The sequence below is a fragment of the Hemicordylus capensis genome, chromosome 3, assembly GCF_027244095.1.
Source record: "Hemicordylus capensis ecotype Gifberg chromosome 3, rHemCap1.1.pri, whole genome shotgun sequence".
Classification (NCBI taxonomy): domain Eukaryota; kingdom Metazoa; phylum Chordata; class Lepidosauria; order Squamata; family Cordylidae; genus Hemicordylus; species Hemicordylus capensis.
In genome coordinates this window covers 1,468,887-1,493,596 of record NC_069659.1, presented here as the reverse complement: position 1 = coordinate 1,493,596, position 24,710 = coordinate 1,468,887, and the positions used below count along the sequence as shown (strand labels likewise).

The window sequence follows — 24,710 nt, the reverse complement described above, 5'->3', positions numbered from 1 at the left end:
AAAATCATGTTAATGGTAATGCTGGCGGCCGTTCGTATATTGCTGTCTATTGCAATGTGTTTTCCAAGGAGAGACTGTTCATATATTTCTCTTAAAATGTACTCTCTGCTTCCTCATCCTGCCCCGTTTTGGCCAATGGGGCCGCAGAGGAGGATGACGTGGCAATGTTTATTTAAAATCTTGTTCTCTTTTTTTGGAGGCTTTGCACAAAACCGCCAGCAGGGGGAGCACTGTGGCACAAACGTTACAATTCCTTGCTGGTTGATTTTGAAATTCCAGGAATGCTTAGAAGGAGACTGAGAATGGAAGAGTTTCAGAGCAGAGTGACTGACGTCTCTTTGAAACCATGAGCAACCTTTTATTTTACAGATTCTCCCCAGGCTATTCTGGGATCAATGCCTGCGCTCTTTCGGATCCTGGGATCGCGGCCACAGCATCTCTACTCTCCTTTTTATGGCTGTGGGGACATGTTGGGCAGGGAGTGCTGATTCTCTTCTGGCCAGCTTCATGCTCACACCTTAGGGTGGGGAGGGGCAAAGGAAGGGGTGTGCTTCTTTCTGCTCAATTATATGGTTTTGCTCTTTTTGCTCATCTGCTCATTGATATGGCTTCTTAGCAATACGCTGTGTCCTCTGGTGTCATTCTTTCTGGGATGCTGCGCTCATTAAAAACAAGATTTAGTCAACTGAACTGTGCTTTCTTGTGCTAACGAGGATTAGACTGCTTTCCTTCTTAAACAGAAAGGGGCTTTAGATATCAACACATCGTCCAAATACAGAATGAGCCCTCCAAACCACACCACATTACAACATAGGAGTGTGCACGGACCAGTTCGGAGACCATTCTACTGGCCTCCGAACCGGTCCGGACATGGGGTGGTTTTGGTTCAGGAGGGATAGGGTGGAGGGTTCCACTAAGGGCGGGGGGGGGCTTTACTTACTTTACTTTACTTTCCACTTTTTGCGCCGTAAATATCCCAAAAAATCCGGGCGGCAGGCTTCTTCGCCGCCCGCTTCTATCCACTACGATGGCTCCGCCGGCGCCGCTCCTCCGTGTGTAAACAATCGGGTGGCAGGGTACTTCCCTGCCGCCCCCTTGAAGCCCCCTGCTGCTGCTGAAGCCCCCTTTCGCCCCCTTAAATCTCGCCCGGACCGGCCGCGCTCTCTATAAGCACGCGGGCGACAGCGAGACGTACTCCCGCCCACCCCCTTCCCTGCCGTCTGCGAAAGTGAAGCCTCCTGCACGCGCGTGCGCAGAAGGCTTCCTGAAACACCAAGTGTTTGAAACCCCAGTGCCAGACTGCAGCTCCGCGGTTCCGTGCACACCCCTATTACAACACAGAAACAGCAGGGCAGTTTATTGATAAAATAAATGTGATCCAAAGCAAAAGCAGAAAGTAAATGAAAAGGAGCTTGCACAATGGAGATTAATTCTCCAAAATAATACCCTCATCAGGCTGGAGAGTAAAGCAAAAGGGTTTGGGTGGGTTGGGTGTGGTGGCAGAAGTCCTCAGGTCTTCAGCAGCCGTAAGATGGCTTGTCGGAGGAGTTAAGCTGCAAGAAGGGTGGGGTAGGGGACCTCTGATGTCACTGTCCAGTTGTGCCTCCATTTTTAGCAACCAAAATCTAGCAGTGACTTTCTTCTGCCCCTTCTGAGAGGGCTTTGCCACCATGTCCAGCTTCCCTGCTGCACCACACACACCCGTTTTAGGGGCTGAGAGCTGGTCTGCACATAATTGCAAATAAAAATGGCTTGTCTGATTTAAATTCTTGTCATCACGAACAGGGATGAGAACTTTCATTGTCAAATTCAAATATGCAAACATAACAAAGAAAAGTCTCAGGGGACTTTGAAGACGAACATGTTCTTGGGTATTCAGTTCCATCAAAAAGGTGTCAGTCCAGGGCTGGGCATGGCCTGTTTTGCCACCTCCCATGAGAGACTCTGTCATCGCTGGAGCCTGGCATGCAAACGAGCAGGATCTCACTGGAATCCGAGTGTCAAAGAGGGGGCCGTCTGGCACCCGGCTGTGCTTCCTGATGCTTTTATAGGAGCAACATCATGTGGCCACCATGCAGCTAGAGAGAGGCCTTCCTTCCCAATCACTCACAACATTCACAAGCTGTTGCCCCTGAGACCCTGTTAACGAACGTCTGCTGCCATGGGAGTGAGCAGTCACTGTATAAGTAATTACCCCCAAACAAGCACCAGGGTCTCCATTTTGCAGGTTTAGGGGTGAGGCGGAAAGACAAAAGCTCCTCTAAGGTCACTGAGTAAGTTCACTGCAGGTGCAGGATTTGAACGGGGACTGTAACTCAGTCCTTAAGCCACTACGCTACCCCGACTGTCTTAGGATGTGGCAGGAGACAAACCTTCTCCTCTCCAGGGCGCTTCCCAGATTAGACCCTGCAATGGGGTCACAACGTATCTGCGAAGTGTGCTTCCACATTTCCTGTGTTGTGACACTGCAGTCCCTACACTGACAGCAGGGTGCCGTTCACATTGCCAATGCCTTGTTTCGGATTTTATCACTGCAATTTAGAGCTAGGATGTTGTGATTGCTTTGCAAAAAGGTTGCTGTATTTTCCCGTTGTGAATACAATCCTGCCAAGCCAAAGCATGTTATCATGGTTGTAGCTGGTAATCTGGAAAGTGCCCAGCAGCCCCAGTTCACACCTAACCCAAGTCCCAGCTCTGGGAAGCCCAAGATTCCTATTTGACAGTCCTTGAGGACAGGGAAGGAGAAAACTGACCCTGGAGGAAACCTGGAGCCTCCCCCCACTAACCCATGGATGTTGGAGACTGTCTCTGCCCTGAGCCACTGCAGAGTGAAAAGGGGCCATTTCTGTGCTGTCCCCACCAAAATGTGGAATGCGAGGAGGAGAACCGATGTTGGAGGGACAGGTGAGGAGGACCCCCCCTCCCAGGTACGGGAGGCGGGAGGAAGAAGGCCGGGTGGCACTGGATGTCTGACACTGTGAGGCACTGGGGGCAGAGGGATGACACTTCTTCTACCCAACGTGCCTGGAATAGTGCCACTACCCCCTCATTTTACCCTTTGCAACAATGCAACGCATGGAGGATCTTTTGGCGGATGGGTTTTGTCCTCCAGCCATAGACAATGGGGTTCAGTGCTGGGGGGATGAAGAGGTAGAGGTTGGCCAGGAGGATATGAATGTAAGGGGCCACACCATGGCCAAAGCGGTGGGTGAGGAAGGAGAAGACAGCTGGAATGTAGAACAGCAGGATGATGCAGAGGTGGGAGCTGCAGGTGCCCAGGGCCTTCTGCCGGGCATCCCAGGACGGGAGTTGGAAGACCGTCCCGAGGATGAGGACGTAGGACACTGCAATGAAGACCACGTCAAACCCGATCACCATGACCACCACCACCAGCCCATAGGTGCTGTTGAGTGTGGTGTCCCCACAGGCTAGCTTGACCACCGCCATGTGCTCACAATATGTGTGGATGACGACCCAGGTCCTGCAGAAGGGGAGGCGTACCGCCAGCAGCACCAGAGGAATGAGGAGAGCCAGCGCCCGGCTGAGGATGGCCACACCCATTTTGGCAATGGTGAGGTTGGTGAGGATGGCCGAGTACCGTAGGGGTTCGCGCACGGCCACGTAGCGGTCAAAGGCCATGAGGAGCAGGAGGCCAGACTCCAGGGCAGTGAAGGCGTGGATGAAAAACATCTGAGCCAGGCAAGCGTGGAAGGCCATGTCATGGGCACTGAGCCAGAAGATGGCCAGCATCTTGGGGGTGGTGGAGCTGGAGAGCCCCACGTCCACCAGGGAGAGCATGGCCAGGAGCAGGTACATGGGCTGGTGAAGCCTGCGCTCCACGCAGATGACCAGGAAGACGGTCCCATTCCCCACAAGGGCCAGCACATACGCCACACAGAAGGGGAAAGCCAGCAGGACGTGGGCAGACTCTAGCCCTGGGACCCCCACCAAGAAGAATGAGGGCGGGGTGCTGAGGCCAGTGCGGTTGTCCTCAGGCATGGTGAGCAGGGCTGCGTTCACACCTGGAACAGAGGAGGAGCTGTCAGTCTCTGGAGCCAGCTGGCGGCCCATCCACCCCCTCCACCCACCTGAACCCAACATGGACAACTCAGTCCTAGCTTCGGGCAACTCCTAGCAGAGCCTATTCCTGCTACCTGGAGGACAAAGCTGCTGTCACGAAGGGCTTCCCTTTAGGCCAGGATCTCCACCTAGTCTGGGGAGGTTTTGAAAGTGTGTGCATCACGCATCCCTTTCCCTTGTCTTTTCACAGACACAGCTAGCCGTTTGGAGATCATCCTTGCCATCCCAAGAGATGCTCATGTACATGGGAGAGTTATGATCACACCTGACCTTCTGCTCCCTGGCTGCAACCCTGTCTAATGGTGCGGCCGTACAGCATACAATTCTGGTCACCACATCTTAAAAAGGACATTGTAGAACTGGGAAAGGTGCAGAAGAGGGCAACCAAGATGATCAGGGGCCTAGAGCACCTTTCTTATGAGGCAAGACTACAACACCTGGGGCTTTTTAGTTTGGAAAAAAGACGACTGTCGGGAGACATGAGAGAGGTCTACAAAATCATGCATGGTGTGGAGAAAGTGGAGAGAGAGAAATTATTTTCCCCTCTCACACAACACCAGAACCAGGGGTCATCCCATGAAATTGATTGCCAGGAAATTTAGGCCCAGCAAACGGAAGTACTTTTTCACACAACACATAATCAACTTGTGGAATTATCTGCAAAAAGAAGTGGTGAAAGCCAACAACCTGGATGGCTTTAAGAGGGGTTTGGATAACTTCATGGAGGAGAGGTCTATTAATGGCTACTAGTTGGAGGGCTGTGGGCCACCTCCAGCCTCAAAGGCAGGATGCTTCTGAGTATCAGTTGCAGGGGAGCAACAGCAGGAGAGAGGGCATGCTCTCACCTCTTGCCTGTGTGCTTCCCAGCGGCACCTAGTGGGCCACTGTGTGAAACAGGATTCTGGACTGGATGGGCCTTCTTGGGCCTGATCCTGCAGGGCATGTTCTTAATGGCTCCAGTCGGTACCAACACAAGGTCCTAACCCTGTGAAGGAAATCCTGAGCTCCTTTCCTATTTATCTCTGGAGTGCCAGACAACAGGAGACAGCTTCTCTGTTTGAAGTTCACTCTTCAGGAGACTCCTAGGTCTGTCTGTGGTGGGTGTGTGGGTTGTTGGGGGCACCCCAACATTAGACCCAGAGGTACCATCCCAGAAGTATATGGAATTCAGGCCTGTGTCTGATTTCATTTTATATTAAGAAATGAATTAATGCCTGGACTCAGGGTGAACTGACACCCAGGTCTCATGGACTGTTCTGTGAAGGAAGAGGCGATCCAGCATTGTATTGTGAAATGGGTACTCAAAGAAGCACAAAAGCCAGGCCAGAATGATCCAAATGTTAAAATCTAACCCATTTTCAGATAATGTCTGGAAGAATTGAGAAGCTGAGCTCTCACTTCCTCCTGCAAGGTCTATGTTAATCTTTGTCAATGATTGCTCTGCTATGCCCAAAGGGGATACTCAGTTGCTGTCTATAGAAAGCCCACTCTAGGAAAACACCTGTAGATTTGATCCTTGTACTAACACCTTTTAACACCTTCTGGGTCCAGGCTGGGAAATCTGGGGACAAGATAAGATGTCCATTTGCAGCTCAGAGATGCAGATTTGCTTTGGTCCCCTCCTGAAGATAGTAGCTAACAGAAGATGAGATTAAGATCTCCCTGGACTGGGCTAATATCCTGACTAACCAAAAGACAATATCCAGAAGGTAACAGCAAGTTGTCACCTTTTGGGGACCCAGGAAGGATGAGGATGTTTGGAATAGACTCTATGGGGATCAAAGGAAGATACAACTATAAAGAATGAGGCTTACTGGACAGAGAGCTAGCAGTCTTTTGTCTACTAGCAATTTTTTCCCCTGCAAGCAAGACTTGCTCATGAGCAATCCAAAGGTTTGCTGCCCAAGCCATGGGGCTAGAGGCAGGAACTCTTTCCAGGGAGAAGGGGCTATCTGTTTGTGACTTCTGCTGCACAGTGAGAAGTCAAGGCTCCCCAGCCATGATACTCCCTAGTAATCTTGCCTAACAAGCATACGTGCTCAAGAGCCATCTCAGAGTTTGCTGCTAAGCCGCGGGGCGACCAGCAGGAACTCTGTCCATGGACAGGAACTGTCTGACTTCGGCTGTGCAGTGAGAAGTCAAGACTTTCCCAGCCATGGTACTCTCATTCTCAGCCTTGCTCTGAGCAAACTGCCTACTTGATCATCGCTCTCGAGCTCCCGTTTCCAGCTACAGCCTCTCTCCTTCAGCTGAAGGCCCCACTGCTCTCAAGCCTCTGACCCTGGTAATATGCTGCTCCACAAGCCTTGGATCCCCCTCCCCATCCTTTCCCCTTCTTCTCCTCCCCCACTTCCCTCTACTAATTCCTGATCTCCCCAATCCATGCCAGTCCTCAGCCTTCCTTACCCTCCCCTTTCCCATCTATATCTGAATTCTATTAGGCTCTAGGAAGATTTAATACACACACATATGTTAGTTAGGAACACTGGGTGATTGTTGTTGCTGGCTAGGGTTAAAATACTGTTAGTAATACTGATGGATTGTTCTGTTTTCTGCTCAGTTAGATTGATGTTGTTATTCTTTTATACTCAATAAAGCCCATTGAATCATTTAGGATTGCTTCGATCTCCTCTCTTCCTTGTGCCCAGATCCTACATGGTCACCGTATAAAAGAACTGGTCACTTTGTGACACTGATGAAACAGGCCGAATTTGGTATGCTAGCTCATAAGCATATTTAGTATGCAAATCAGGCCTGGTTCACAACAGGGTGGGTGTTGTGTGTGTTGTGGGTGTGGGCCATGTGGAGCTCAGGAGACCAAGAGGGAGCTGCTGAGAGAGAGAGCAGAGGCAGCAACTGGCTCACCCTCCTGCTTTGAGGCTTGAGATTCTGAAAGGGATCTTTCTGCAGCGAAGGGTTTTGACCTGCTAATCCTAACACCTGCATCAGGAAGGAGGTGGGAGTACTTCTGGATTGTTACTGTAATAAACTAATTTTTTCAGTCTTTTACCTAGAATACTAGACTGTGCTGAGTTTCATAGGAGGTTAGCCCTACGGGGATTTCCCTCAGGCTTCAGGGAACGCTCACATTTGCACGCCTAGACCTTCCCTCAAGTGTTTATGGGGTTTCAGGGGGTCTCAGGGGTCCAGCCTGCCTTTAGGTGGATGGTGGCAGCAGCAGCAAAAATCCTGTCGGGAGTAAATTAGCTGTGGGGGGAGAGAGGCTGGGCAACGAAGTCCTGATTCTCCCCGGAGAGAGGCCTCTTTCAAAGTGGGGGCTCTCTTGCATTCAGCACTGGGAGGGCAACTGCCCCCGTTTGGCCCAGCACAGCATCGTCCCTTCGAGTGGCTGGTGGTGCCGGTGCTGCCGTTTTGTTCTCTCTGAGACTGTGAACTGCTCTTTGGGGACTCTTTTCATTCCTTCTGCTGGGTCAGCTGCATTGAGAACTTGTAGTTGGCCAGTGATTTATTATTATTATTATTCCGTTAAGGACAGCTTCACCTGCAATGAGTTTCCTACACAGATTCAATCTTTGTGCGTATATGTGTGTGTTGCGAGGGAGCGGGGCTTGTGCATGGACACTTGTGTAGATGAGCTTTTGCTCATCTTCCCACAGGAATTTGCATGGGGAAGCTGGGAAGAGGTGATTGCTGGAGCAGTTTCCTGCTCAGAGAGCAAGTTGGACTCGAAGCTCTCTGGGTCCCTCCCGAGTCCCAACTCCAAAATTCTCTGATTCAGTGATTCACTCAGTCATTTTGGCACATGAGAATCTGAGATGAAGTTCATCAGGTTCTGAGGAGGCCACCATGAGCCACAGCATCCGCTGGCGAGAACTAAGGAAACCAGCCCTTGGAGGATCATGGCGTTGCCAGTGAGCTGTGCTTGTGACAGCTGGCCAGCTACAAGCAGGGTGTTGGCCTCACAGCCAAGATGCAGGGAGAACTTCCCGAAGCAGTGTTCTGGGCTGCTCAGGATCACACACTCGCAGGGGGCAGAAGCAGAGCCTCCTCTGTGCTGGCACCCCAGTTATGGAGAGCATTGCAGTGTGGGAGGCCCCATTTGGCTGCATCTTTCAGGAACTTTTGGGAACTGGCAACTCCTTCCCTGCTCCACTAGATGTTCCTAGCAAAGGAGTGACAAAATCAGGCTCTGTGGAGGAGGCTTTGCTGACAGGGCCTGGTCTTTTGCACTCCTTTTGCTTCCTCATGCATTGCTTTTGTGCTCACTTCAGTCTCTCTTGTTTTCAGTTTGTTGGGGGTAGTTTTGCTTTTGTTACTAGGAAGGCACACCTGACTAGCTTCAACACACACACGAGCACACACATGCTTGTGAGAATCAGCACTGGTCACATTAGTCCCACCACAGTCCTAAATATCTTTGCCGGCAGATCTGCAGCCCCTCCCCCCCCTCTCCCAACATGCACTCCCAGCTGGCCGGGGCCAGAGAAATCTCCCTGGGGGCTAACAGGGTGGTGTTGCTTCTTGGCCACAGGTGCCTTCTGTGTGTATGGCTCAAGAAGCAGCAGCGCGCTTTCCAGACTGGCTGCTCTTCAGCAGCAAAATGCCGCCATTCAGGCAAGTCGCATTTGGAACGTAAACAGCAGGGGGAACCGTCTCGTGGAAACTAACAGCCCGAAAAAACAGCAACTTCTTTACGCGGGATATACAACGTCCTAGCTCTATATCGCAGCAATTAAATTCGAAGCAAGGCATTGGCAATGTGAACAGCACCCTGCTGTCCGTGTAGGGACTGCGGTGTCACAACTCAGGGAGTGTGGAAGCCCACTTCTGCGATCTGACATGACCCCATTGCAGGGTGCCCAGGAGAGGAGCTCCTGTGCCATGCCGGGGGATTTCCTGCCTTGCTCTTTTTGTGAGGGGTGGCCGTGCCTGGTAGGGAGTGCTTTTCCAGTCATGTTTCTGTGGCTGGCTGCAGTGTTTCCAGTCAGAAGCTGGGGGCTTCTGACTATGGTTGGCTGCCTCTGCTGCTGCCACCCAACCCCACTCCTGATTCCCCACTCCATGGCTGTGCAGCCAGCTGTGCTTTGCAGAAGGAGGACTCTGCACAGACCGCAGAGGGGTGTGTGTGTGTGTGTGTGTGGAATGGAGGGGAGGCTTCCCATCCCCTTCAGGCAGGCAGGCTGTGCTGGGACAGTTCACGCCACACCTTCTCCATCGGCTGCCTGTCTGGCTGGATAGTTGTTCAGAGAGTTAAGTGGCTTTGAGAGAGGGGTCCTTCCCCAATGGGTACTCAAACGCCACTTCTCACTGATGGAGTTATTTATGGTGCTGCTATGGATAGTCATTCTCACCGCAATTAAACTTCAAATGGCAACGATGTTTTCCTATGCTTTATAAGTGCACGTTCAGCTCAACATTCTCTGCTTCATGCTTTGTTAGCCTAGATTTCAGTTAATACTAACCAACAGACCTTTACGTGAGGATACGTTCTGTTATTTCTCTCTGGAGTAATTAAAGACCTGAACATAAGAACATGCCCTGCTGGATCGGACCCAAGGAAGCCCATCTAGTCCAGCCTCCTGTTTCACACAGAGGCCCACCAGTCAACATGCGCATCTCAAACCCATCTCTCTATAACTCTAATGATCAAATCACCCACTACAAGGAGGCCCCCACCCACTAGAGGAGTATCCCCTGTGCGAGAGGATATGGGCTCATCTTACACGGAAAGGGTCCTTTCTAAAGGGGCATTTCCCTCTTCCTCAGACCGATGTCATCCTTCCCTGAGACCTTCATTCTCCCTGACAGCAAAGGAGCTACCAGCCCTGGAGTGGGATGCCTCTATCACGTCCCTGAAGGTCTCGTCCACATGCCTCTCTGTCTCTCTGAGCTTCTCCAGATCCGCCACCTTGGTCTCAAGGGAACAAATTTGTTCCCTAAGAGTCAGGAGCTCCTTGCACCAAGCACACACCCATGACTTCTGCCCATGGGGCAAATAGTCATACATAATACCCCTGCTAACTGGGCGGAGAGGCACCTTTTACCATGGTGATTCTCTTTATTTAGCAAGGGGAGAGTAACTGGCCCTATCCACACCCAGAACCATACCTCCAGTGACTGTTGCTGGTGTCTGTCTTATGTTTCTTTTTAGAATGTGAGCCCTTTAGGGACAGGGAGCCATCTTATTTGTTTATTTCTCTTTGTAAACCACCCTGAGCCATTTTTGGAAGGGCGGTAGAGAAATCGAATTATTAATAATAATAATAACAACAACAACAACAACAACAACAACAACAACAACAACAACAATAACAACAACAGCAGCAGCAGCAGCAGCAGCACACACACCCCAACAAAAAGGCTGGGCAGAGAGCTCTCAAATTTGGTGCACACATAGTGGAGGATAGCAGGATTATTTTTATTTATTTTTAAATAAATCAGCCCATCCACTGATTTTTAATTGATTTTTTAAAAGCAACCGAGAATTGCGGCAAACAGTAACCCCGTTGCAGGGTCTAATCGGGAAAGCACCCAGAAGGTTTTAGAAAGTGCTTTCGACATAAGAGAGACTTACCAGGGTATTGTGGCTAGAGTTTTCATTGGCAAGCAGAGACTTAATCTGTGGAGCTTCATCCGATGTGTGGAGCTGTCGGTGTTTGTATGCTCCGTATCACCATCTCCACAGACCTGACTTGTGCAACAGGGGATGATCAACCCAGGAGACACCACAGATTCCCCTCACCAAAAGAGTGAGGTCTGCTGCAAAAGATCTGCTGCAAGGCAGATGAGGAACTCCTCTACTGGTGGCCCCAGAGGACACGGAAGCCCCCCTTGCTGAAGGTCTGTCTTGCTCCTGATGGGTGGTTCAAGCCATTCTCATCCCTACAAAAGGAATCATTTTCCCAGATCCTGACTTTCCATTTTCCCAGATCCTGACTGTGGCAACCTTTCAGGGCAACTGAAATCTCCCATCTAGACAAGCAGGCATCTTGCCTGGAGAGTGGCTCTTTTTTGTCATCACCTGCCCTCTACAGTGCAACTGCTGCACTCTTAATCCAGCCACAAGCTCCACCCAGCAGTTGCTCCTCCCCTCCAGGGAGCCACGAGGGCTTCTGCAATTTCCCATTGGTGTCCCACTGAAGCCTGCGTTTCATTGTAGGAAGCAGAAAGCTCCTGTGTGGAATTAGCAAGCATGTGCCTGAGAGTTGGGGCGGGGCGGTCCCAGGCTGGGGGGGGGGGTGCATGTTGATTACAGTCAAAGTCATGGGGTGGTGACAAGGGCAGAGGGAGGCCAGCAGTGGCCCAGGTCCAGCCCGCCAGCACCACCCCCCTAGCCCCACCCCTGCATCTGACATCAGACGCAGGGGGCATATCTTTGCTGGCAAGTGGGGCCGTGCGGCCCCGTTTGCAGGAAAAATCCCCCTGTTTGCAGCACGGCCGGAGAAACTCTCCCTCCCTGGCCACGCTGCAAACACGGCGCTGATTTAGCTCGCAAACTTGGCCCCACAGCCCCATCTGTGAGCACAATCCCCAGCCAGCACCGCATTCGCAGTGTGGCCGGGAGGAGCCGCTGCGGCTGTGCTGCAAACGTGGCGCTGGTTGGGGGGGTTCTGCCTGCAAACGGAGCTGCGCGGTCCTGTTGGCAAGCAAAGATACGTCGCATGGCCGGGGCGCCAGGCATGGCCCCTGACTGGCAGCGGTCTGGGTTCCTGGAACCAGTTTGCTCAGTGGTGGCTCCGCCCCTGGGTGGCCACAAGAAGGAGGCGGCTTTTCTACCCAGCAGAGCCCCCATTCCCGCTGGACCAGGCCAGAAGACAACTGCCTCTCCCCTCCCTCCTGCTGATGCAGACCTGCTGCTCACCCTTCTTAGCACTGGGGAGTGGCGCTCTGCCCCAAACCCTTGTAATGCAGGGGGTCAATGCTTTTAATGCAGGAGAGCTGTTGCTTTCTTGGAAGGAGACTGGCAGAGAGGCACCCCAGTGCTGGAGCAGGGGCAGGCACCCCCCTCAAAGAACAAAACTCAAGCGGAAATGGAAAAAAGGAAAAACTGCCCGTGCTCAGCCCCGCTCCCTGCTGGATGGCTGTGTCTGAGAGCTCCAGGTCGGCCGTCCGGTCTTCTCATCCTTGCCCGACTCGGGCTTCTTCTCACGTGCTCAGCTGCTGCCTCCAGCTCTTGCCGAGACCTTGTCTTCCATCATTAGGCCCACTGGGCCCAAAGGATGGCGCCAGTCACTGCCAGAATGCAAGCCAACTCTTCTGCAGACAGGACACAGACACCCCCTCCCCTCCCTGTGAAGACAGACACCCACATTTCCCTGGAACCGATGGGGGCAGCACCAGAAGATGGAGCACAGGCATGGGAGTGAGGCGAGAGATGGCTATGCAAGAGATGCTCCTCCCGGGGCGGATTAACTGATAGGCAAAGTAGGCACTTGCCTATGGCGGCCAAATCTGAGGGGAGGAAAATTTTGCCAACCCTCTCAGGGGGTGATGGCAGCAATGCAGCCGCTGTGGGAAGGCAAGAGGAAAGTCCCCCCTTTTACTTATTAAAAACTGCTTCTGTGAGATAGGATGGGGTGGGAGAGAGCTCCTTCCCACCTCCCAAATGACTGCATGGGCCGGTCTGCAGCCCATTTGGGGCCTTTCTCTATACGCAGAGAGGCCCCAAACGGGCTGTAAACTGGCTCAGGCAGTCATCTGGGAGGCAGGAGGGGAGCTGGAAGAAGCTCTTGCTGCCCCCATCCTGCTGCGCTGCAACATTTTTTAAAAAAGTAAAAGGGGGGACATGCCCCTCTCACCACAGCCGCTGCAACTGCCACTGCCCCCAGAAAAGGGCGGCAAATCCTTGGCTGCCTATGGGTGGCAAAACGCTCAATCTGCCCCAGGCTCCTCACATCCTCCGGGTCTCTACTCTTCTCTTGCCCAGGCTGAAGAGGCAAGGCCATGACCCAGAGGCCTCACCTTGGTTGCCTGCAAAGGAGCCCAAGAAGAGGGACATTTCTCTGCGAGGATCAGTCCTGGGGGAGAGGAGGAGGATGCATTTGGCCCTTCTGCCCCCCTGCAGCATCCTGCGGATGGTTTCTACCTCGAGGTTGTTTTGAGATGGAGTTCCAGTGCATTGACCTTTTGCATCAACTATCCCAGCCACCACTAGAGTAGAGAGTAGAGGCAGTGAGTCAGGGTCTCCCTAACTGTCCCTGCTCTATGACCCCTGATCTGACTCTTCCGCACTGCCTGTGCTGAGTCACAATCCTTCCTTTCCTCCTAGAGAGCAGATGGAACCATCTCTCTCCCTCCTTACCTATCCATGATGTAGTCCTTTAGATTAGGGTTAGGTTTTTCCCATCCAAGTGTACTTAACCAATAAATACTTGGTATTTAGCTCTACAAGAACCTGCATGTGTTTTCTCTAAATAGCTGCAACCACTAAACCATCTTTGGCTACCTACTCTGTGACTGGAGTGGGTGCTCTCTTCCCTAGTGCTCTGCTGGTTACCTCCTGGGGGTAAAATTAACAACCCCCAACATTTTAAATGCCCAAAGCAGCACAGGCAGTGCAGAAACCATCTATGGGATGCTACGTGGGATGTGGGCACTCATGATGTCTTTATTTGCATTCCTTGACATGGGGTAGGCAACAGCACCCAGTCATTCCTAAATGCAGCGGACCCACTGAGTGGTCAGTGCCAAACAAAGCCAGTGGCCGACATCAAGAACGACGGCTACAAATGCTTTCATACCACTTTTCAACAAAGTTCTCAAAGCAGTTTATTTTAATTGCTTTTATTTATTTTATTGTTAAATTTTTATGCTGCCTTTCATTAAAATAATCTCAAGGCAGCTTACAAAAACATTTAACATAAAATAACACATTTAACACAATTTATTAGATTTATATACCACCCCAAAAAGGTTCAGGGTGGTTTACAGCATGATAAAAACAATTAAAACAAGTTAACAATTAAAATCAAACTATTAAAACACAATTAAACCAATTAAACAGCTAAAAACCCTGGGAAACAGGGCAATAACTTAAAACAATTTAAAACAGTTAGTTAATCATTTAAAACTCTGGAAGACCAGGCCAAACAGATAGGTCTTAAGGGCTCTCCTGAAGGACAGTAATGATCTCAGATTACGAATTTCTGCCGGGAGTGCATTCCACAGCCCAGGAGCAGCTACAGAGAAGGCCCCCCTCTGCGTCACCACCAGACGAACCAGTGGCAACTGGAGACAGACCTCTTCAGGTGACCTTGAAGTGCGATGGGGATCATGTAAAAGAAGGCGCTCTCTAAGATAACTCAGACCCAAGCCATTCGGGGCCTTAAAAGTAATAACCAGCACTTTGTATTTTGCCTGGAAACATATCGGCAGCCAGTGTAACTGTTTCAAGACAGGCATAATATGGTCTCTCCGGGTTGCCAGAGAGACCAGCAGGGCTGTTCTTATGTTCTTATAACAGCAGGGCTGTTCATAATATGGTCTCTCCGGGTTGCCCCAGAGACCAGTCTGGCTGCTGCATTCTGAACTAACTGAAGTTTCTGGACTACGTACAAAGGCAGCCCCACATAGAGCGCATTGCAGTAGTTAAGCTGGGTTACCAGCTGATGCACCACTGTTTTGAGGTCAACCTCTCTGAGGAATGGACGCAGCTGTCGAATCAGCCGAAGCTGATAGAAAGCACTCCTGGCCATGGCCTCCACCTGAGATACCAGGGTGAGGCCTGAGTCCAGGAGTACTCCCAAGCTGTGCACTTGCTCCTTCTGGGAGAGTGTAACCCCATCCAGCACAGGAAGATCTAACTCACCCCTCAGATTCTGAGCCCCAACAATAAGCTCCTCCGTCTTGCTTGGATTCAGCTTCAATCTGTAATCCCTCATCCAGCCCATTACTGCCTGTAGGCAGATATTTAGAGAATGAGTGCCATTTCCTGAAGATGAAAAGGAGAAGTAGATTTGGGTGTCATCAGCATACTGATAACACCCAGCACCAAATCTCTTGATGACCTCACCCAGCGGTTTCATGTAGTTATTAAAAAGCATTGGTGACAGAATGGAGCCCTGAAGGACTCCATATAACAGCTCCCGTTTTTGAAGAGCAACTGTCACCAACCTCCACCATCTGGAATCTACACGAGAGATAGGAGCGGAACCACTGCAAAGCAGTGCCTCCTATCCCCAACTTCCCCAGGCGACCCAGAAGGATACCATGGTCGATGGTATCGAACACCACTGAGAGATCCAAGAGGACCAACAGAGTCACACTCCCTCTGTTCATTCCCCAGTAAAGATCATCCATCAGGCCAACCAAGGCTGTCTCAACCCCATAGCCAGCTTTAAAGCCAATTTAAAATGGGTCTAGATAATCAGTTTCCTCCAAAACTGCCTGGAACTGGTTGGCCACCACACTCTCGATCACCTTGCCCAACCAGGGGAGATTGGAGATTGGCCTGTTACTGTCCATCACTAAGGGGTCCAGAGAAGGCTTCTTTAGTAGTGGTCTAATCAATGCCTCCTTCAAACAAGGGGGCACCCTACCCTCCCTCAGTGATGCATTTATGATATTAAGTAGGCCACCTCCAACAATCTCCCTGCTAGAGAGAAGCAGCCAAGTTGGGCAAGGATCCAGAGAACAGGTGGTAGGCCTCACCACCCCAAGCAGCTTGTCCATATCCTCTGGAGTCACTGATTGAAACGGATCCAGTCTAATACTGCAAGAGGGATTGCTGGACACCTCCTCCATAGACCCTGTGAAAACAGTGGAGTCCAAGTCGGCCTGAATACAGGAGATCTTATTCGCAAAAAACCCATTAAATCAACACAGCAGAACGACCCCAGGGACTGATTTGAAGTAGAAGGAGTAGAGACCAAACTCTGCACAACCTGGGATAGCTCCGCTGAGTGTGAACCTGCAGCCGCAATGCACGCAGACCAGAATCTCTTTTTCGTTGCCCGGACCGCCACTGCCCAAGTCTTCAAATGGGTCACATGCTGTTAGTGGGGACACTCCTGGGAATGCCTGTTGCTGGGGATGCCGGAGTCTGTTGCCTTCATGCCCTGCTTGTGAGCTGAGCTCCCCAGAAGCACCTGGCTGCAGCTGCTACAGGAAACGGGATGCTCTGCTCCAGGAGGGCTCTTGCTAAAAGCCAGGCCTGCTAGTGGCCAGCCCAGAGTCCCTGGGTGAGCTCTGTGTATTGGGAAGAAGCCCTTTTCCTTTGCTTGCTTTTCGTATTTTGTCTATCAGTCTTGTATTGGATTACCCAGTCCTTTTTGTAGTAAGCAAAGGTGTGTGTGTCTGTGTGTGTGTGTGGGTGTGGTTTCCTTCTGGCCCTCAGGTGGCTTTGTAACCCACTCACCACCGAGCGCTCAGCAACCCAAGGTCTTCCCTTCGCAAGACCTCCGTAAGTGTCCAAACTCAGCAGCACAGCAGCAGCACCAGGAGCCGCAAGGGTGCAAAGGGCTGCTGCCCATCACCAGACCGCCTTCCAGCGCAGCCCCCGCATCACTCGGTTCCGGATCTGCTGAGTCCTCACCCCATAGATGATGGGGTTCAGGGTTGGCGGCATCAGCAGGTAGACATTGGCCACGAGGATGTGGATGTGATGTGGGATACGGCCGTGGCTGAAACGATGGATGAGGAAGGTGAAGACGGCTGTGGTGCAGAAGACGAGGATGACACAGATGTGGGACCCGCAGGTGCCCAGGGCCTTGAGGCCGGCCTCCTTGGAAGGCAGGCGGCAGACCGTGCGTAGGATCAGGCCGTAGGACAAGGCAATGAAGAGCACATCAATGGCGCCAATCAGGGAGGCCACAGTCAGGCTGTAGGCCTTTGTGACTGCCGCCTCTGCACAAGCCAGCTTGAGCAGGGCCATGAACTCGCAGTAGCTGTGGGCAATGACCCTGCTCTTGCAGAAGGGCAGCTGGCCCACTAAGAAGGGGAGAAGAACACGATGCCTCGGGCAGCCACTGCAGCCCCAATCATGGCCATGCGGGCTCCCGTGAGGATTGTGGCGTGCTTCAGGGGGTTGCAAATGGCCACGTAGCGGTCATAGGCCATGGCCAGGAAGAAGCCGGACTCCATGGCCGTGAAGGCGTGGATGAAGAACATCTGGGCCAGGCAGCTGCCCAAGCCAATGTGCCTGGCATCGAACCAGAAGATGGCCAGCATCTTGGGCAGGGCCAAAGTGGACAGCACCAGGTCGGTCAGGGAGAGCATGGCCAGGAAGAGGTACATGGGCTGGTGGAGGCTGGGGTCAGTCTTGATGGCCAAGAGGGCGGTGCAGTTCCCCAGGAGGGCCACGAGGTACATGGAGCAGAAGGGCAGGGCCAGCCAGGTGTGCAGGGATTCCAGGCCGGGGATGCCCAGCAGGATGAAGGTGGCAGGGCTGGAGGCAGAGAGGTTGGAGGTAGGAGGAGGCTTCATGCCTCAGGTCCCGAGGTCCTCACAGCTCTCACTTCCCTTTGGGCAACCCAGCAGGGGGGCATCCAGTGGGAGGAGCTGCAAAGCACAGATGGAATGCTGAGGGGTGGGGGGCAAGGGGGGCACACAAAGGCAACCCAGCGGCTGCCTCCTGAGATGCGGCCGGACCAGAAGGGAGAGGCGGGGATGGCCCTAGGCCAGTGCCTTCCTCCCCACTTAACGTCCTCCTAAGCTTGTTGTGAGGGTAACATGTCATGGGAACCAAAACGTGTTGGGTTTTTTTGTGCTGAGGAGTTCACTAGAAATTCTTATCAGAAGCAGCACTAAGGGCGGGATGGCGGCTTCAGTCAGAAGGAATCAGGGATAAGAATAATCAGTTTATAACAGAAAAGAAGAAGATGACGACAAATGCCTTTGGAAAGATGTTAGCCAAGCTTAGTTACAACATGGTGGGCTGTTAGTTGAATGGCAAACTCTTGTGCAAGTGAAATAGGGTCAAGTGTCCAGGATGCTGACTGCGGATGCCTCTGAATGAGGCTCTCACCTCTTCCCCCACCGCCCCGGTGTGATTTGTCAATGGAGGAGCTGCAGGCAGTTGCTTGATTTAAGAGAATGCCTTCTTCACTCTGATTCCACTGAGACTATCTGGAGAGTTTCGTCTGCAGTTGCCACTGTGGCTACTCAGTCTGAGGCTACTTCATCTGGTGGCTACTCAGGGACAGGCCTTCTCTGTTGCCCTCTCAAGTCTTTGGAATGTCTCCTGCCAAAATCTCTGGAATCTTTGGAATGTCTCCTGCCTCCCCATCTCTGATGGCTTTTTAAAAGACCCTCCTGACACATTTATTCATCCAAGCTTTTTACTGGATTTGTCGAGTTCTGGCTTTTCCAGCCGTTTTAAATATGTTAAGCTCTGTTTTAATTTACATTATATTTATTGTAAACCACCCAGAGACATGACTTTGAGATGGTATAAAAATACATTAGATAGATAGATAGATAGATAGATAGATAGATAGATAGATAGATAGATAGATAGATAGATGTTAAGAGCTTAGAAGATGCAGGAACTAGCAAGAAAGCAGAGACCTAGGCGGTGGGGGGGGTGCTTTTAAAGTAACTTGTTACTGACTCTTAGGAATGTTCTGCAATCCTCCAGTTTTCTCCAGTGCTCCACCTGTGCTGTACATGTGCAAATCAAGCAATTAGAAGAAGCCACCCTTACCCTGTAGTGATCGACTCACCAAGGGAAACTGGAATCCAAGGGGTGCTGCAGGAACTTCTCGAGAACTTCTCACCGCTTGGGGAAGCAGGACAACTGAGGCAGCATATCCAGATCACTCTTTATATTTCCTCTCTTCTGGACCAAACCTATTTCCCAAGAGATTTACTGTACTTTATAAGTATGTTTTATTAATATTAAAGGCTAAACAGACAAAACTGCATCAAAGATTGATCAAAATCATATTCAATTCCTCTTTCCACCACATTACAATGATGCAGTAAATCACTGGCCTCAAATCATGGGATTCAACGATATATCAGTGAAATATTATTCATCCCAAACTGAACACATGAAATGCATCTCCTCACAAACCAGTCTGTGGTTTCTCCTTCCCTTGCACTGATAGACTCCGCGGCCGACCAGGGTGTGCACCAGCAGGTCTCCATAAGGCTGCTCCTCTGGGGACTACGGCAGACTCGGAAGCAGCCCTAAGACTGTTACGACGGAGGGATTGCGCACTCACCGCCATGAGGGGACTGCCGGACCTCTGCTTGTGCAACCGCTCAGTCTTCATAGCCTTGGGGCAGCTTCCGAGTACATCACAAATCCCAGGAGGAACGGTGTTATGGAGATGGTATGCTGTGTGCACCATGTTGTGTGTGTACCAGTACTTTCTGCACTGACTGTAGATTAGCTTTTACAGTCTGCTTTGCATCATATTTTCCACGAGGATCCTCCTGCTCCTCTGCAGAGACCTTCACGGCAGCACAGGGCCCCTCGCTGGCTGGGCTGCCTCTTCGCCTCGGGCCTCTGCACAGCCCTCCACGGTTGCTGCCCAGCCCCCGTCAGAAGCCTTTCACGACATGATTGTGGAGCCTACAAATCCCCCCCATGTCCCCCCCAGCCCTTTATTAATGTATATGTGAAACGAAGCCACCTTAAAGGAACATAGGAAGCTGCCATATACTGAGTCAAACCATAGGCCATCCAGCCCACTACGTGTTAAAAAATGAAGCTTAGCTTGCAGTGGGGAAGGGCCTTTAGATCCAGGCTCCAAAATTACCTAGGTGCACCTCTGTGTCTACACAGACTGGCAGCAGCTTCTTCAAGGTTGCAGGCAGGAGTCTCTCTCAGCCCTAACGTGGAGATGCTGCCAGGGAGGGAACTTGGGACCTTCTGCTCTTCCCAGAGTGGCGGCTCCATCCCCTGAGGGGAAGATCTTACAGTTCTGCTCACACTTCTAGTCTCCCATTCATATGCAACCAGGGCAGACCCTGCTTAGCTAAGGGGACAAGTCAGACTTGCTACCCCCAGACCAGCTCTCTTCCCTTATCCTGAGCGGGTCCATCAAGCTCTGTCTTGTCTACATGGATGGGCAACAGCTCTTCAGCATTCTAGGAAGCAATCTTTCCCCATCCAACCTGGAGATATCAGGGACTGAACCTGGGACCTCCTGCCTGCAAAGCAGGTGCCCTAATACTGAAGCACCTGGGTAGACACCTCAGTTGTGGCACTTCCCCAAAGCTGCTGCACACCTCTCAACCCCTCCCTCCCTGCCCCCCTGGCCACAGGCATCCATTCCTGGGCCCCCCATTGGCCTCCCTTTGCACCTGATGCATCTGCACGCAGGAGAACACCAATTCTGCAAAGGGGGAGAGTGATTCTGTGTGAAGGATGAGCTGGATGACCCTGCTTCTCCTGGGGATACCACACAGACTTCAAGGCTGAGACACTTCCCTCTCTTTCATGGCCAGAGTTCCCCATCCCTCCGGCTTCAGCTCTCCATGCATCCAATCTTCATCAAAAAGTGCATTTCTCCCAGAGTCAACAGTGTCTTCCTCCTCCCCCCCCTCCCCCTCCTCCTCCTCCTCCTCTTCCTCCTCCTCCTCCTCCTCCTCCTCCTCAGCACAATCCCAGGCTGCCTCCTGGAGGACTGCCAGAAGGTGTGTAGTTGTCATAAATCTGTTGGCTTGGCTAACCCGACAGGATTTACAACCCCTTCAACTCTACTTCTGTGAGTTAAACAGAAAGTCTGGAAATAAGAGTAGCAGCGAAGCTGCACGAATGAAAGTGAAAAAGACTCCCAAGAAAAATAGTAGTAAACAAAATAAAGTCCCTTGAACTAAACTAGGTACCCCCCTCTACAATAACTGAGTAATAACTGAAAAAAACAACAGAGCAAGGAATGAACAGAACAAGGGCAGGCTGGAACACAAAAGGTTGAAGAATGCGAAGTATTAACATGGTCTGCGCTAAGCGAAAGTTGCCAACAGCAATCTGTGCCAAGAACAGTCTGCTTAATATAGGGCTTAAGATAACCGGCAGCCAATCAGGCTTTCCTGACTCAGCACTTCTATTTCCTTTCCTGTGAGATCTTGCGCCTGCGTGTCTCCCACTGAGCCTTTCTCTTGAGATGTCTTCTTAACAAAGGTGAAATTCCAGCTTCCTCCTGATCAGTCTCCTCAGCCCTCATGTCTGCCAGCTGCCCAGACTCCTCTGTATTCTGCCATTCCAGCCCAGCTCCAGAGTCTGTTCTCCCAGCCCAATCCTGCTGCTGTGCCTCTGAGCCTGCACTCCCAGCCGAGTCCTCCCATTCCTCCTCTGACTCTTCTGACAGGGCTAAGGGCAAGAGCACCCCCTTCACCCCAGCATCGGGGCCGTGTGTATGCTTGGGCTGCATGCAGACTGGGCATACACCGAGCTGGGTGGGAAGAGCTCCTGGCTGAGGGGGGATCAGTACAGGCACATCATTTCCTTCACTCTCCGGTAACAATGGAGCCCTTCCAAAGCCAGTCCAGAGAGCAGACTATCCCATGAAATGTTTTGCCTGTATCTTCACCTCCAAGACACAAACAAATTCCACTTATGGACACAGACACAATTTCTCTCTCTTCCTTACATTTTATCAAATGAGTAAGTTTCATGATCAGTAACATGTTTCAGGTTGTAAGAGATTTTTGCCCCCCCCCCCAAAAAATCCCTGCAACCAGGAATAAATGAATGCTCCAAAAATCCTCACACTGACCAATGGGTTCTTTCTAATGCTCCTGGCTGTCAAGAATCCCAAGACTGAAGAAGACACGGGGAGAATGAAGGGATTATATTTAATCAAAACAGATTTATTTTCTTACCAATGTTCAGATGAATCACAGCATACAGCATGCAGCAAAATTACTTCTCTCACACAAAGCAGTCCCCAAAACTAACAGCCTTGAGACACTGACAGGACAGCCAGACCCTTGCGGTCACAATATACTATACCCCGAGGGAACCTCGACTTGTTCCTCTTTTTGCTAGATGCTAGGTGCCATCAAATTGATTGATCGGATCAACTTCCTCCTTTCCTGCTCCTGTGTGCTGTGCCTGAGCCACCCTCCCGGAGGGAGGGAGCCTCTCTTCTATCCTCAAATTGGGGTTTTTAAATACCCTCACCCTTCCCACCTACGTGCACTAACAGTGATTGGATAAAGAAGGGGTCTTGACCATCCATGACCCTCGGCTAACCTGTCCCTTTTGACATTTAATGTCATTGGCTAGGGGAGATGTGAAAGAGGAAAAAGGCATGGGCCAAGCGACCCCCCTCCAAATGGAACACCGAGCCTTGGCGTACTTTCGATCTGAGGTACTGAGAAATGAGGAAGTGTGCCCGGGCCGACAGGCCGACCTTCTCTAATTTTAGACAAAAGCACCAGATGGGGGCTGTTCTTGACAGCATGGAAAATTCGCTGGAACAGGGGAACTTGGCATTTACCCAAGGGTGTTAAGATCAAGGCCTAAACTGTGGCAAGCCCATGTCAAGCATCCCATGTCAAGCATCTATCTAATACAATATGGCTAACCTAGCTATGCACTTATTCAATATAAAATTGACCTGATTAGGCCTTACAAGGTACACTTGAACCACTGCTCAGTCAGTGGAAGTATCTTCCATTTACTGCTAACTTGGCAAAGAGGCACCTATTAACGTGGTGATTCTCTGTATTAAGCAGGGGGAGAGCAACTGGCCTTATCCACCCCCAGCACAGCATCCCTCCAGTGGCTGTTGCTGGTGTCTTCTTTATGTTTCTTTTTAGATTGTGAGCCCTTTGGGGACAGGGAGCCATCTTATTTATTTATTATTTGTATATGTAAACCACCCTGAGCCATTTCTGGAAGGGTGGTATAGAAATCAAATAAATAAATAATAAATTTCCCATCATTCATTCATTCATTTTATATACCACCTGACTCCAGAGGTTCCAAGCGATTCACAAAAACAAAGACAAACAAAACCAGCTATTAAAACAAAAAAATCTAACACATTCAGAAATTGTAGCAATTAAAAAATCTAAACAGCAATTAAAAATTTTAAACTCATTTTCATTAGAAGTGATTTGAATTCTTGCGGTAATTAGAATATGAATCACGTGTTCTCTCTTTCCCCAACATAACATTTTAGACAGAATGCAACAAAATAATCCAAGGATTAGATGGAAGCCTGCTACCGACCTTCTGAATTGCAACAAATGTTTATTTCAACAAAGTATGCGTTTTTAGACAAGTCCATTGAATATGCCAATGGCAGCCCCAGAGGCGTATCTAGGGACAATAGCGCCTAGGGCAAGCACTGAAATTGCGCCCCCTGGCCAAACATCTGACACCCATCTTTCAGATAACTTTACCATAATATCAGCTGAAAAATACAAGTCAAGCTTGTTAATCTTTTAATATTTCAAAAACTATTTAGCAGTGGACGTAGCCAGACCAAAAAATGCTGGAAAACTACAAATTTCAGTATGTTGAGGCTCGTGAAATAACCAAATACTATGTGGAGGTGTACTTGGAAAACTGAACAGAAGTGTCTGTCTAATTCTGTACTATGCATTGTAGCATCACTATTACATAAGTTTTAAAAAAATAAATGGAGAATTTGACTTTTCCCAGATACTCTGAAAATAATTAAAGGATATGCAGAGAAAACTCTGTCACTGCTTGGAATATATTCTAGTATTTCAGAAAGACAGTTAAAATGAGAGAAAGAGAGCAAGAAACTCCCAGTGGGCCTTAATACAAAGGATTTCACGCTGATTCAACGACAAACTCACCATTAATAGCCATATTATTAAGACATCACATTTAACTCACTTATCACAAGAAGCAAAGTAAGAGCAAATCTTAGCTCCTAGATACAATCCTAGCTCATATGTTTCAGCTCAGTATTCACAAGCCCTGATTCTCTGTACATAGTGCCAAACTGAATATGTGTACAGTGACCTATATTATATTAATTTTTAAAAATTCTTTTACCTGTAGCCTCTTCGGGGGGGCTTCCTAAAGGCTGGAGGGGTCTGCAAAGGTTCCATCTCCCCCTGTTGGTCTCTAGGGCCTTGCAAGGACCATTTCAGTATGTGCAGTGTCCATTTTTAATTTTTTTTTTTTAATGGCCACTGAAAACAAAATGACCACGCATGCTCAAATGGCCTCTGCGAGGCCTGGCGTGGCCTTGGGCCTCAAAGAGGCCATTTGAGCATGCACGGTGGCCATTTTGTTCTCGGTGGCCATTTTTAAAATTAATTTATTAATTTTTAGAAATGACGCCCCCTTCAAGTGGCGCCCGGGGCACGTGCCCTGCCTGCCCTACCCTAGATACGCCCCTGGGCAGCCCTGCTCTGTCAGAATTTCTGACCTCATGGGGGGTGGTCATCTGTCACCAACACTGCAGGGACAAAAGGTCACAGAATTGCAGACTCAGAGCTGGAGAGGGTCTGGCAGGTCATCTAGTCTTACTTCCCGCTCAATGCAGGCAATCCAGAGCCAGCACATTCCCCATGGGTTGAACATGGCTGGCCATTGCTCAATGACTTCCAGGGAGGGAGAGCTGACACACACCCCCTCCACCCGGTAAAACTGGTTTCATTGCTGAACTACTGCTAACCCTAACTCTAAGCCTAAGCCTAACCGGCCCTACCAGACTGGAGCTAGACAGAGGAGATTGGGCCGACTGGCTCTTACCAGTTTGAGGCTAAACTTGAATCTGGACACGGAGACG

General features: G+C 50.5%; 1 protein-coding gene and 1 pseudogene across 2 annotated transcripts; both read right to left on the bottom strand.

Annotated features, from left to right (window-relative positions):
* Nucleotides 1–2,966: 2,966 nt before the first annotated feature.
* On the bottom strand, nucleotides 2,967–10,684 carry LOC128350661 (olfactory receptor 52D1-like). Of its 2 annotated transcripts, none has more exons than XM_053309114.1 (2): nucleotides 10,616–10,684; nucleotides 2,967–4,022 (listed from the first exon to the last, which is right to left on the bottom strand). In XM_053309114.1, exon 2 carries the CDS (start codon nucleotides 3,997–3,999, stop codon nucleotides 3,052–3,054), a length of 948 nt encoding a protein of 315 aa, XP_053165089.1. In that variant the 5' UTR covers nucleotides 4,000–4,022; nucleotides 10,616–10,684; the 3' UTR covers nucleotides 2,967–3,051. The 2 variants fall into 2 exon arrangements, with proteins under 2 accessions (XP_053165089.1, XP_053165090.1); XM_053309115.1 differs by lacking the exon at nucleotides 10,616–10,684 and adding an exon at nucleotides 7,662–7,687 and having other exon boundaries at nucleotides 2,967–3,970.
* A 4,822-nt stretch (nucleotides 10,685–15,506) lies between these two features.
* Nucleotides 15,507–17,445, bottom strand: LOC128350655 (olfactory receptor 52L1-like; annotated as a pseudogene).
* Nucleotides 17,446–24,710: the final 7,265 nt, after the last annotated feature.